This window comes from Rhineura floridana, chromosome 14 (genome assembly GCF_030035675.1).
Source record: "Rhineura floridana isolate rRhiFlo1 chromosome 14, rRhiFlo1.hap2, whole genome shotgun sequence".
Taxonomy (NCBI): domain Eukaryota; kingdom Metazoa; phylum Chordata; class Lepidosauria; order Squamata; family Rhineuridae; genus Rhineura; species Rhineura floridana.
Window position 1 is genome coordinate 19,376,288 of NC_084493.1, and position 13,983 is coordinate 19,390,270.

The following is a 13,983-nucleotide window of genomic DNA, read 5'->3' on the forward strand; positions in this document are numbered from 1 at the left end:
CGACTCATATCCTATGGAAACTTCCTAGATACCTCCTGAGGTCAATGTTATAAGTTATTGGAGGCAGGACGCCCCCCCCCCTTTTATTGGCTGTTTTCCTCCTTTATCAAAATCCTCCTAAATTTGGGATGGCAAGCTCCCTTAAGTAGGGACCTTTCTCCTGTTGATGTTGTTCTGTAAAGCATCACATACAAGGATGGTGTATTTATTTACTATCACTGAGTTGTATTCAGCTAAGTCCTACTCAGAGCAGACCCACTGAAATTAATGAACCTAAGTGAGTCATGTCCATTAATTCCAATGGGCGTACTCTGAGTAGAACTAGCACTAAATACCACCCATTATTTTTTTACTTAAAGTCATGATTATGATTCTTGACTATTAAGAATATTTATTAATTATTATTGTGAACATCTATAGCAGTGTTTCTCAAGCTATGGGGCAGATAGCTCCGCTCCCGGAAGGCTGAGAGAAGGAGAAGCAGCACTCATGCTGGATATTATAGCTCAGGGAAAGGAAAGGACCAGATCCTGCAGCAGACAGTGCCAGAAGCACTTTCCTCCCAACAGCAGGTTTAGCATTGCTGCTGTGAAAATGGATCCTGCTGACTGTGGAAGTAGCAGAGAGGCAGGATGGAGGGGGGAAGTTTCTGACCACAGTAGCTCTTGCCGCTTTCCCCCGGCTGGCTGGCTTTAGGAAGGAACTGAAGATGCCCCCCCTCTAGGCTACTTCTGGTGTTGAATTAGTGTGTTAATCCTCAGATCCTTGCATACATTACATAGCAGGTGGGCTGCGTACGCGCCCAGTAGCTGCAAGAGAAGATTCTGTGCACTCTCAGCCTGATGGATGGCTATAGCTGGGTTGGAGGGTTTGAGAGGTGGAAGAAGTTTAGGAGGAGACCATCATTAGTTCAAGAAGTTTGGCAAATGCTGGTGTTAGAGAATCATTGTGCCCCTATGGAGGTGCACCCCCTCTTGCCAGACACAAGTTGCCAGATGACTTTGAGAGCCAGGAGCATCACAGCCTGGGATCTATTTTAGAGGCCATTAGGCCACAGTTGGGTGAGAGTGGGAGGCAGGAGATCTGTTGCAAGCACTTAAGGATCTACACAGTGCAAGAAACCATTGACGCAGTCAAAAGACAGATTGGTGGTCAGATTACAGAAGAGAAAAAGAGGACCAAAGTGGGCTTGATGACCACAGAGTTACTCAAACTGAGATGCTGGGTTGAATGTTAGGGCTCTAAAAGACCTGGTGGATTCTTGTTGCCTGTGGTGCCATCTTACTACACTCAGGCTAGAACGGCAGCCTAAAGAGTCTTCCTTACAAAAAGGGGCCCCAATCCATCTGGTTTGCTACGGGACTAGAAAGCTGGTACTGTAACCGGTAAGATAACAAAGACTAACTGCTGGAGACCCTAGTTCAAGACCCTTCCCACCCTCAATGCCTTACAGAAGCTGATGTTTGCTACTAGAGGATAACCACAAATCAGCTGGCTGGAGAAGAACATTCTCCCCAGAACAGGCACAGAATCTTTTAAATACCACTGGAGCCAGATCAGCTGGATCTGGGGTAAAGGGCTGGGGCCCCTTATTTTTTTATTCCAAAGTAAATAAAGCCACAGATGCACAGAAGGTATTTTCCAAATGCTTTCTTCCATATCAACCTGTCTGTGCTGTACAATGGCCCCTCTCAGTGTGAGGTATGTGGTGTAAGGGCCCAGGAAAGGGCCTCTCCAGTGGCGGCTCCTCATGTGTGGCACTCTCTCCCCACAAAGGTGTGTCTGGGCCCATCTCTCAATAGTTTTAGGTGGTTAGTTAAAGATGCATCTTTTCCAGCGAGTGTTTGGAGGAGAGACCTGGATGCTGCTGTTGCTATTTAGTAGTAGCTCTTTTAGTGATTGGTCATGGGATTTAAAAAGAATTGTATAATTTTATCTATTTGCTGGTTGTAAACCTCTCTGTGGCTTGTGCAAAGGAGGGTATAAAAGTCTCATAAATCAGTGGTTCCCAAACATTATTTTCCTCATGGACCACTTGAAAATTGCTGATGGTCTTAGTGGACCACTTAATTGAATTTTGTTGCTTCTTTTATTTCTTATATTGCATTTTATATTATAACAAATTGCATTCTACAGAATGCAAGTTGTAATATAAAATAAAAATATGTCATTAAAAATCAATATGAATATTTAATGCAGACATGCCGCAGACCACCAGAATGAAGCTCATGGATCACTTGTGGTCCACGAACCACAGTTTTGGAACTTCTGATATAAATAAAACAAACTTTTAATGCCTGGGCTCCAGTTCTCCCCTGCTCCAATTTAATATGCTTTGCTCTTGTGGAGATGTTTTCTTCAAACTTCTTCCAGAACAATGGGCGATACATCCGCACTGCAACTGTGAGTTACCTCTGTTAATTCTACCTCCCCGCATCCTCCCTTTTCTGGATCAGGCAGGGCTCAGGGGATGACATGGCGCACGCTCCCTGGGTAATGGTGAAGCTCTCTTGGAATTCCCTTATGTCTCTCAGTTGTAGTGCAAGGCTTCTGTTGCATCATGGGAAGCTGCCTTATACCGAGTCAAACCACTGGGTCCATCTAGCTCAGCATTGTTTACAGTGACTGGCAGCGGCTCTCCAAGATTTAAAACTCTCAGCCCTATCTGGAGATCAAAACTGAGACCGTCTGCATTCAAGGCAGATGTCCTACCACTGAACAACGCCCCTTCCCCACCCTTGGTCCTCCTCTTGGGATGATGTCACTGCTCATCATCTACTCACAGAGGAATTACTGCTGCATGCGACTTCCCTGCTCTGACAGGCAAGGGCTGATGCGATGGCTTTGTGTTTCCCAAACTCACTCTGCCAGCTCCAGTCACAGAACGTTTGTGCACCCCAGCACACCCATTTAGGAACCACTGAGGGAGGTAATGCAACCATAGGCGCTTTGCAAACACTTTTGAGAATACCCCCATATGGTTTCAATATTGTGCTCCAAATATTCTACTTATAAACAACTTCCTTCCCATTCTTCGGTGCTACATTACACAGATGTATGTTAAAAAACAAGAGTCTCTCCCAGAGAACGAGACAGAATGGAACATTGTTGCGACAAAGCCAACTATTAAGAGGGTGTGTTATTTTAGCCAGAAAAAATAAATACACCTGAATTGCATTAGTGGTAGTTGGGTCCCCGCACAAGCGTGTGCGCACACACACACCACCAGCACCAGAAACCAGAGTCAGAACTTTATAGATGAAAATTACATTTCATCTCTATGTCTCACCCTTTCTTTAGGCACTCTCTGGGCATGCGATACGCACACAACTTGAAGGAGCTGGAAAGCATTTTCCCAGTTTCATGTCCAAAACCGTTAGTCTGTTGGCTGGCTCCCCTGCGACTCTGCAATGCTCAAAGCACTGCGGAGCATGTAATTCACAAGGACCTGCTTGCCTTGCAGTATCAACACAAGATAGTTCCTAACTTGTACAAGACACTTGGGAAAAGAAATGAGGTCATGAACACTAAAAAGTCACAGGACAGGCATGGGTGTGCTAAGGAAAGTGGCAGGAGGGAGGGGAGAGAAGCTTAAGCAGAGGCGATCACAGGAAATGACATTAGCGAGTGTGATTCACTCAGACGGAGAATGTCGCAACGTCTGCCTGTTGCACTGAGTGTTCATTTTGAGAAAGAAAACTAATGGGGAGTAGAGCCATTGAATATAAACAATGGGACCCAGCCCATTGCACTGGTGTAGCTTAGTGTGTAATGTATTGGCTGATCTTCCCAAGGCACATATTCCAGTGCAATCCATGTGGATTATAATCTCTCTAGACAGCTGGCATAGCACAGTGGGGAGGAGAGCCTGGATGGGAGTCCAGAGTCTGTGAGTTCAAATCCCCGCTCGTGTCTCCTGGGTGTCAAGGGCCAGCTAAAGATCACCCCCACAGTGAGTGGCTCAAGGGTTACGTGCCCTGCCACCTGTGCAGCCGTGGGCAAGCTGCATAGTCCCAAGGAGCCCAGTTGCCCCCCAGCTGGCAGTTGCGGACAAGGAAGGGGCTGGCTTGTGCAGCTGTGGCAAGCTGAGCAGGCCCTAGCCAGCTGGGGAGGATTGGCCTCAGAGGGAGGCAATGGTAACCCCCCCTCTGAATACCACTTACCATGAAAACCCTATTCATAGGGTAGCCATAAGTCGGGATCAACTTGAAGGCAAGTCCATTTCCATTTTTTTTTTCATAATCTCTCTATATACAGATCAACTGGGAAAGGGCCGTAGCTCAGTGGTTAGAGCATCTGCCTTCCGTGCAGAAGGTCAATCCCCAACATCTCCAGTTTGGGCTGGGAAATACTCCTGCCTGAAATTCTGGAAAGCTGCTGCCAGACAGCGTAGACAATACATCTGAGCTAGATGGACCAATGGTCTAACTGGTTGTAAGTCAGCTTCCTATGATCACCCAGCGTTGTGTCTATTTTAATCCCCACCTTTTTTCCCCATCACTGCCAACACTGATGTAAGGCCAGAAAAGAATTCCTTGGGGGTAGGGCTAAATCAAGCTCCAAACTGGGGGTTATCCACCCTTGCTTTGTGCTTTCTGGATCCTTGAGATTCTTTTCAGAGGTGGAGGACCTATCAGAATTGGAGCAACTAAGTGGGTGGATAGGAATATAGGAAGCAGTCAAGTCAGACTATTATTCATCTGACTCAGTATTGTCTACACCACTGTTCTTCAACCTTGCGTCCCTGGATGTTGCTGGACTACAACTCCCATCAACCCCAGACAGCTTAGCCAACAACCAAGGATGATGGGAGATGTAACGCAACACATCTGCAGACCCAAGGTTGAAGAACAGTGGTCTACACTACTGGCCTTCAACTGGTAGGTCGGGACCCCCTCCTGGATCATAGCCTGATCCAAGGTGGGTGGCAACAGCAGTCCTACCACCATGCAAATATACAGTAATTAAGAAACAAGAAATACTGCAAATATACAGTAATTAAGAAAAATTAAGAAATTGATCCCCAAATGCATGTTGGTGTTAAAGGTGGGTCCCCAGGTCTGAAAAGTTTGAGACTACTGGCCTAAGCTGACCAGCAGTGACTCTCCAGTATTTCAAGGGTATATCTCAGACCTAAGTGCAGATGTTAATACTGTATTTGGGATCTTTTGCATGCAAAGCACTGAGCTTTGTCTCTCCTTGTAAAGGCCTGACCCCTCTAACCCAGTTGCATGAACTTGTCTAGAATTGAATCCAGGATGTCATTCACTGAAACCAAAAGCATATCGCTAAATCAGCAAGCCAGGATATGGCCTGCCCCCAGAGCCTAAGGTCACATCCACACAATACATTGTTAAGCACATGGCTTCCCCCCCAAAGAACCCTGGAAACTGTAGTTTACTCAAAGAGCTACAATTCTCATCAGCTCTAATGAACTACTGTTCCCATGATTACTTTGAGGAAGCCATCAGCTTGACATGTATGGTGTGGATATAATAATTGATTCAGGGGAGTTTCCAGCAGCCATGGCTAGTAGTCAAAGTTCATCCTGACCTCTGGAATGAGGAAACAGCCACAACAGCTGATATGATGAAGCTCTGAGGAGTTGGGCCGATGAAACAGAAGTAACGACAGTGCAGGAAATCAGTCTGGCTACATAGTGCCATTACATCATCTTGCTCAGTACCTAATCGCAGCATGGCAGAGATCGCATGAGGAGGAAGTAAATGCTGATCAAGGTGCAGCAGGAAAGTGTGAAGCGATTGGCTGGTAGGGGAAAAGGGGAGAGTAATTTGGGGTTACACCCCCCCTTACAGGGTCATTACCAGGCCCCTTTTTGTCTTGAATATTTCCATGGGTGAATATTCAACACATCTTTTAAATGTAACCTGAATGGACTACATTGACAATACTCTGCAGTAAATGACAAAAGAAGATCCTAGCTACCACAAAAGTTTCTTCATGGCTGAAGAGAGAAAACATCAACTGAAGTTGTGGAAGGGTTGCATCAGTAGATCTGCAGAATCAAAAGCGATGATCAAGTGTGACCAAGACTCAACCTTACCTTCCCAAAGTCCACCTCATCCATTCCATCACCTGACAGAGGAAAGAGGTCAGATTCGCTCCCAGATCTCCTTTTAAGGATGTCTTGCGATGAGGTGCAATCGCCGCTTAGTCCATCTTCTAGGAAATGATCACTTTCTGGAAGGGGGAAATGAAGCACAAGATGTATGATAGTTTGACATTGCTCATTAAATGAACATGCAATTCAATTCAATGGAATTCAAGAATCACTGTAGCATAGCAGCTAAGCTATAAATAACCATTGGGCTATGGCTCTTTCCCATCCTGAGGCTTATAATAAAAAGCTTAACATTTCTGTAGGGTGGTATTCAGTGCTAGTCCTTTTCAGAGTAGATCCACTGAAGTTAACGTTAATAACTTAGGGTCATTAATTTCTGAGCAGGCCTTAGTTGAATACAGTCCATAGTATCTTCTGAAGTTCACACACATTAAATCAGTAACCCCTACAACAATCCTGTATGGTAGGCCAATGTTATTCCATGCACCTCCCCCTCCCAAAAAAGCCCCAGTAAATTCTGTATCCAGGAAATCCCAAATTCAGTGTCCAGAAAAGCTAAATTCTGACTGTGACATGTATAAATTTCTGTAAATTTGCTTAATGTTTCATATTCAGTCTATTTCTGAAAATTGTCATTCTCCATCATTTAAGCTGCAATCCAATACCCCTGAGAGGTCACTCCAGGAGCCACAGTTAGAGCAGTTCTTTCTTCTCAGAGGGAAACAGAGTTTGGATGTCAGAGAGGGATATGTGATGTTAGATCCTGTCTCACTACCACCACTGGATCCTCTGATGCACTGCCCCAACTTGACATTGATGGGGCCAAAAAGAGGGCATGCCAGGGAACGATTGCCAGGGAAGAATTGGCTTGGATGCAAAGCCATCCTGAGTCCCCTGACATGCCTCCAAAGTGGGGAGAAAGATGAACTCCTGAGCCTGTCTTTCTAACTCTATTCCTCTTATTTCCAGTCCATGTGAGAGAGTTTTTTTAAAAAAAAACACTGCTGCAAAAAGAAGAAAGGAACGCTACAGTATTCCTCTGCTCCACTTTCAACTTGCTGGCTTGAGCTGGGCAAGGCACTGGATATTCTGGTTAAATTACCTTTAATTCCTCCATTCCCCTTAAAATTGCAGTCTTATTCTACTTCCACTAGTCATGAGGGCTAGAAACAACACAGGTCACCGAAGCCCTATACAATGGGAATCTTATTTAACCATTTCTCTGGCTTCCCAAATTCCACCCACATCTTTCAAGTATATCTTTCCATCCATAAGGACTAGAAACTTGCTTTAAAGAAACCACTAAGATTCTCAGAGCTGCAAATTCTGTGGCCGTACAGAATCATGACATACACACAGCTCTGCAGTCCATCAGTATTATTGTTTCCATGTTGCAGATGGAAGACCGAGGCTGAAATGCAGGTAGCTTCCTTAGCACTAAGATTTAGCCAATCCAGCATCACCAGTACAATAGGCTATTTTGTACACCAGAGATATTCTGCCTGAAGAGAAAAAAAAAGTGCAAGGAATGGAAATACAGGCATTCCATAGAGGAGCCTGCCATGCCACAGAGGGAAAAGCTCTTTATTTTATCAGGTGCACTTTCTTTCCCTGCACCTTCTCCATTTTCAACCCAACCTGGCAAGTCTGAATTTCCTTTCCATTGTAAATGGGAAAAGAAAAAGAGGGATTTGGTTGGGGAGAAGAGAGAAGCCATAGCAATCTGTAAGCCAGCATTCCCAACAATCCAGCTGGCAGCTTAACAGAGCATGTCCCACCACATTCCAGACAGAAAAACAAGCCGGCTCCACAAAAAAAGTCCGGATGGAAAATTGAGAAGGATGTTCCAGGTTGGCCACTGGGTAGATACCTTGTCCAAAGAAGTTAATCAATTCACGTGCTGAAAAAAGGTACATACAGTTGGGTCAGCAAAAGGGCAGGATGAAGATACACAAGGCAGGAGGGTGATCTCGCTCTCTCTTTGGCTGGGTACACACCATACATTTAAATTACACCACCACCACCCGAGAATCCTGGGATCTGTAGTTTACGTCTCAGAGCACCCTTAAACTACAGTTCCCAAGATTCTTAGCAGGCATACTTTAAAGGTAAAGTGTGTACACAGCCTCTCTCTCCTCTTTAATTCTCATCATGCTTGTCAAAATCATTTTACTAATCTGATAGTGGGATCATATAGATTCAAGTTTTGTGTCTTTTTTTTTAAAGACATGTATGTAGTCAGATGCATTTGACATTGGTCTCATCCAAACATAATGGGAAACCATGGTTTCCTGCTATGATAAGAGGGATAGGGAATCTGGTCCTCTAGATGTTGCTGGGCTACAACTCCTGTTATTCCTGACCATTGGCCATGCTAGCTGGGCTGATGGGAAATGGACTCCAACATCTGGAAGGCCACAGGTTCCCACTCCTGTGCTATGTGAACAAGCCACAGTGAGTCTCAGGCTCCTGTGCTCCCACACCCATCCCTTGCATATTAGAGGAGGCAACACGAACCTTTTTTTCCCAGTTTTAAGCACACCCTATAGTTTCCCTGTGGCATCCAGCTTGGGGAACTGTGGTCTGATTAAACTCCAGCTAGTGAACAGATCAGAAACAGTGGTATTTGATCTTTGTTTCTTCTCACTAACAAGAATTTTGTTTTTTGCTTTGTTTTTTAAATTAGTTCCCCAAGTTAAGATGCAGCAAAGAACTGTTTAAAATCAGAAACAAAGGTTTCCCATTTGTTTCTATGGTGTATGAGAGGGGAAAGGGGATTGTGCAAGTCCATGGCTTGCTGAGCATTGTTCATGAAGTGTAAAAACCATGGTTTCCCATTACTTCTGAACTGCTCCACTGATTCCAAATTAACATAAAAATATTAAAGTGTGTTAAGAATTGTTTATAGCACAGAGGTTACTACTATACAGCATAGCATCTTAGTCTGTAATAACCCAGATACCTTTCTCATGATTTTGCCTTAACTCTAGAACTCCTGCAGATATGATTTTTTTTAAAAAACCACCCAGAGAATAAATTAATTTTTAAAACCTTTTTATGTTGATGATGCGATTAAAGTAATGTAATTATTCTGGTATGAAAGGAAGGTTTTTCATCACATTTGGATCATTTAGTCCCCAAATGCCTTGGAAATTCAATTTTCTATTTCCCCATATTCAGTTTAAATAGGGGGACCAAGAGATCACGATGCCCTTTTCGTGAATGCCTGAGATCACATATGTGTACTAGGGGGAAAGGTTTTAAACCACCAAAGGACAATTAATCCCCTACTGTAGGACAATACAGGCCCCATCTGCACTATACATTTAAAGCAGCATCATACCACTTTCAAGGTCCTGTTTTCCAAAGCATCCTGGGAACTGTCATTTGTTAAGGGATGTTGAGAGCTGTTAGAGTGGTTTAACAATCAATCCCTCTTCCCAGGGAACTTTGAGAATCATAGCTCTGTGAGGGGAATGGGTCTCCTAACAATTCTCAGCCCCATTAACTAACAACAGTTCCCAGGATTCTTTGAAGGAAGCCAAGACTGTTTAAAGTGGAATAATACTGCTTTGAATATATAGTGCAGATGGGGGCACAGGGAACATGAAGCAGCAAAGGTTTACCTCCCACTAGAGGCAGTTATAACCCAAAATAACGTAGAAGGAATCAGAAACAAAGAAGAGTTGGTGAGCGATGGGGTGGAGAGAAAAATTTATCCTAAGAACGTTGAGAAGTTTCCAAGCACAAAGGGTATTTTGGAAGTGTACCTGTCTCTTTCCAGGGAAAATTTATTGTGTTTTCTTTTCTTTCTTTTTTGCTCTAAGAGCATGTGTGTTGCACAACCTGAGATTGTCTCCAACTCTGCTGATGGCCTGTTAAGCCTTTAGTAACAAGAATGCCATCCCCACCGAGGTAGAAGGAAGGATAAGTCCCCACGTGTCGTGGACTTCCTGAGCAGGAGTGATTTACGGCTTGTACATCCATCGCTTTCCAAGCTCACATTGAAATGACAGCATGAGCTTTTTATTTCAAGAATTGGCAGATTGGCAAACACCACCTGATCTACAAATGCAGCAGAATTGAGGTGGTTAAATGCCAGGCTGATAGAAGGCACAGCCTCACTTCAAACTACAAAAATTTACTATCGTTTTTATATATTTTGCCCCATATTTTAGTACAAGTCTTTACAAGGTGGCTCACAAGCAAACCAAAGACTCACATCATTTAAAATGCTCATCTGTGTTAAAAACTCCATGCAACAGGAAACCAGCACAGCAGGCAAAGGGCTAGGCAAGAACCTCTTTCACTGTTATGCTAGTTTTCTATTAGCAGAGAGGTGTCCTTTTCTCTCCTCCCTTTTTTGAAATAAAAGGAAGCATTCAAAAATATAAAGTCCTAGACAACTCGGTATCAACACCTCCCATTCAGTCCTGTCTGTCCAAAGAGATCTGCAGCTCAGCTCCTGGCTGTTCAGCCACCCGCACAGGTACATCTTGAAGCAGCCGTGGAGTGGATCTTTTCTGACATGGTGCTCACCTACCATCCATGATAACATTTCAGCACCTTTTAAAGATCCACCCAAGCATTTGCTGATTTGATATTACCTAGTTTTGAGTGGTGCTATTTTTATTGACTTTTTGCTACTGTGGATGGTTGTTAGTGTTGTAATTTGTTGTGTTTTTTTAATGTATGGTAATTTTGGGTTTTAATGCATCTGATATTTTCTTGCACACTGGCCTAGGATTTTTTTAAAATGAAGGGTAACATATAAGTGTTTTAAAATAAATAATAAATATTTGTCATTTTTTTATTTATGGACTTCTGCTGGCGCAATGGAACTGCCTCCCCTCTGCAGCTCCCCATGCACTCTCAAAAACTGCCCCAGAGGGTTGAGGACCATCTGGAACAGATTTTAGGGGCCTGCGGGGAGAGGAGAGGAGGGGGAAGTCCCACTGCGCAAATGGAACTCTGCTTGCACAATGCTGGATACAACCCTATGCGATTTCCCCACCTACAGTCTAAAGCAGTGCAATCCATTCTACCATCTGATCCTCCTACATATATGGATCCAGAGAGGGTACCAAACTTAGTTCACCAGTGCATCCTTAGGTCAGATTGCTCCTAAGGTAGCCAATGTGTTCTGCCTCATAATGTGAAATGCTCTGATATTTACATGAACAACAAAGAGGATTCAGTACTTCTGGGTTATTCTCTCTCTCACTCACACACACACACCCCTCATGTTCCTCCACAGGGAGAATTGGGCTCAGTGAAGTTATGTGATAGTGTCTGAAGGTTCCCTGTTCTGCTTCTAAAAGATCAGCTGACCTATTCTCTGCTAGGTAAAAGAACTCAAAGAAGGGGCAAGGAGAGGCAGAAGTTTCAAAAGAAGAGGTGCATTCCTGTGTTGAGAGAGAGGGACGAGTACACACTCCAGTTCCTTCTTTATGCTCACCCAGTCTCAATGAGACTACGAATTTTAAAAACATGGAGATCCTATTCATGTGAACACTGACCATGCTGGGATTTATGCTCCCTGAAGCAACAAAGGGGTTTGAGACCCATTTTTTTTAATCTAAAGCAGGACTGTGAAGCACAAATGGCCAATTTTCCATAGGCTCCAACCAAGGCAGCAAAATCTCCTTTCCCTTAAGGGGTTGTGGGCACTTAGTCAAGCAGTGTATCCTTGGGCCAACTTGCTCCCAAGCTAATTGCATCAACTGCAGCAGTCAGCTGGCTGCATCATTCCTCTCCCCGTCCAGCCACAAGGCTTTCACCTTTTAACAGGTATCAGGGTCTGAAAGTGACTAACATCTTTACGTAATGTGCATTATTTTGCTGGAAAATCAGGCAGAGTATTAACATGTGAAGGAGAATACTGTTATTTTGCTATAATGTACATTACAGGATTCAGACAGATATGCCAAGAATGAATAATCATCTCTATATGTCATATAAAGACATTCAGTGTACCTTAGAGGGGGTTGCCAACCACTTTCTGATTGAGGGTCTCTGTGCTTTTAACCACATTGACAAAAACATCCCAGTACAGTGATGGCTAGATTTCTGCCATCACCCCAGCAGGGACAAATCACATCTTGAGAGGTTTAGAGCACAGTTCACATCAGCCCCAACTAGCATGGCCAATGGTCAGGGATGATGGGAGTTGTAGTCTGGATCTGTACTGGAATTGTTTTTAGATGTTTGAACTTTTATCGTTTGTATATTTGCCACCTTGGGCTCTTTAGGGAGGAAGAGTGGGATATAAATTCAAAATCGTCATCATCCAGCAACACCTACAGGGCCATGAGTCCTCATCCCCGGTTTGGAGAAAGGGCTGCTGGTTCAGTCCCCAGCATATCCACTTTAAAAGGAGCTTAGAGAGCCAAGCTGACAAAGGAATCTGGCCTTGAATGTTAGAAGATCAAACCCAGTGAAAGGAGGCAACTTTAGAATAGATGGAACAATGGTCTTGTATGAAGGCAGCATTACATGATTTTCATATGGCATTTGGAACACATCTGAATTGGAGCCTAACAGTTAACGTTTATTTTCCACTGCACTATATTTTTATTGCCTATTTAATTTTGTTGATATTTTAACTTTTGATTTGTTGTATTTGCATTTTATGGTTGTGTTTAGCGACCCTGGGCTCCTGTGGGAGGAAGGACAGGATATACAAACAATAAATCAATCTGCAAAGCTTCTCCCCCTACAACCCAATCTTAACCCTATTTTGGTCTTCTACTCACTGAGCTGGTGAACACAGGATAGAAAGGGTAGTCTATATGTCCATCTAAGCCAGTATCAGTCCCAGGGGCTGAATGCGACCCCCCAGGCCTCTCCATCTGGCCCCTGGAACTCTCACCAGACCACACCCCTCACTGGCCCTGCTTTGCACCTCTAGAGTTTTTGCCTCTTGCTTGTCCATCCAGACACACTTAACACACTCTCTCTATCCTCCATCCAGTGTGTTAAGTGTGTGTGGAAACTAGCCTACTGCACAAAGTAAAATTTACATTTGTTGCTCCAACCACCTTTGCCTCTGCCTCCCCCTGCTCACTTCTACTATGTGGTCCCTGGAAAGTTGCCAGGAAGAGCATGTGGCCCTCAGGCTGAAAAGGGCCCTCTGCCCCTGATTGACTCTGACTGGCAGTGGCCCTCCAGTCTCTCAGGCAGAGATCTTTCTCATCCACTGATTCCTTTTTAACTGGAGTTCCTGGGGATTCAGCCTCAGGCCTTCTGCACGCAAAGCATACATGCTCTACCACTGATCTATGGCACCTTCCACTTGAGACTGCAGGTGGGACTTGGAGTACTCTTCTACATAACAATAAGTATCCCACATAGAAAACTGGCATGCCAGGGAGGTGGGTTATAGTTTTCCATGTACAGTCACTCTGCCCCTCCACACACATACCCCATGAAGGAGCATTCAATAATGTGAGCTCCCCAATCTGTAGTCTGAAGTGGCACCGCCCAGAAATAGGTTCACCCACTCAGTGAGAACGAGGCCTTTGACTGCTTTAGTGCAGCTACGAAGGAATATTAAAAACCTTTGTAATACAGAGTCAAAGTGCTATGTCTTTAGAGACACAGAGCAACGCATCATCTTACATGATGTAAGAGGGGCAGGGTTTGGCCAGTGAGGTGGAGCGTATAGTAGGACTCTCCCCCTTTCACGTTTGTTCCACATACACAGAAGAAGAAACATCTTGCCAGCCATCATGCTTGCCAGGGAGCTATGCAACCACCAGAGGGCATAGTCAATGGATACTCAAGAGACCTATGTCACTTCTGGACAAACTATTTATTTGCATTCATCCTGATTTGTTTGCACAAAATTTGCAGGGAGATTATACAATGTCAGCTGTTTATTGAGCATTTGTTCTGAGTTG

The 13,983-nt window shown here is 44.2% G+C and overlaps 1 protein-coding gene across 6 annotated transcripts in view; it reads right to left on the reverse strand.

The window, feature by feature from the left end:
* AKAP13 (A-kinase anchoring protein 13) overlaps positions 1-13,983 on the reverse strand; it is a 333,500-nt gene that overhangs the window by 92,139 nt on the left and 227,378 nt on the right. For all 6 annotated transcript variants that reach the window (XM_061595982.1, XM_061595984.1, XM_061595983.1 and 3 more), the window contains one exon: positions 6,065-6,201. In XM_061595982.1, coding sequence (XP_061451966.1) covers positions 6,065-6,201 — 137 coding nt within the window. The remainder of the gene's footprint in view (positions 1-6,064; positions 6,202-13,983) is intronic.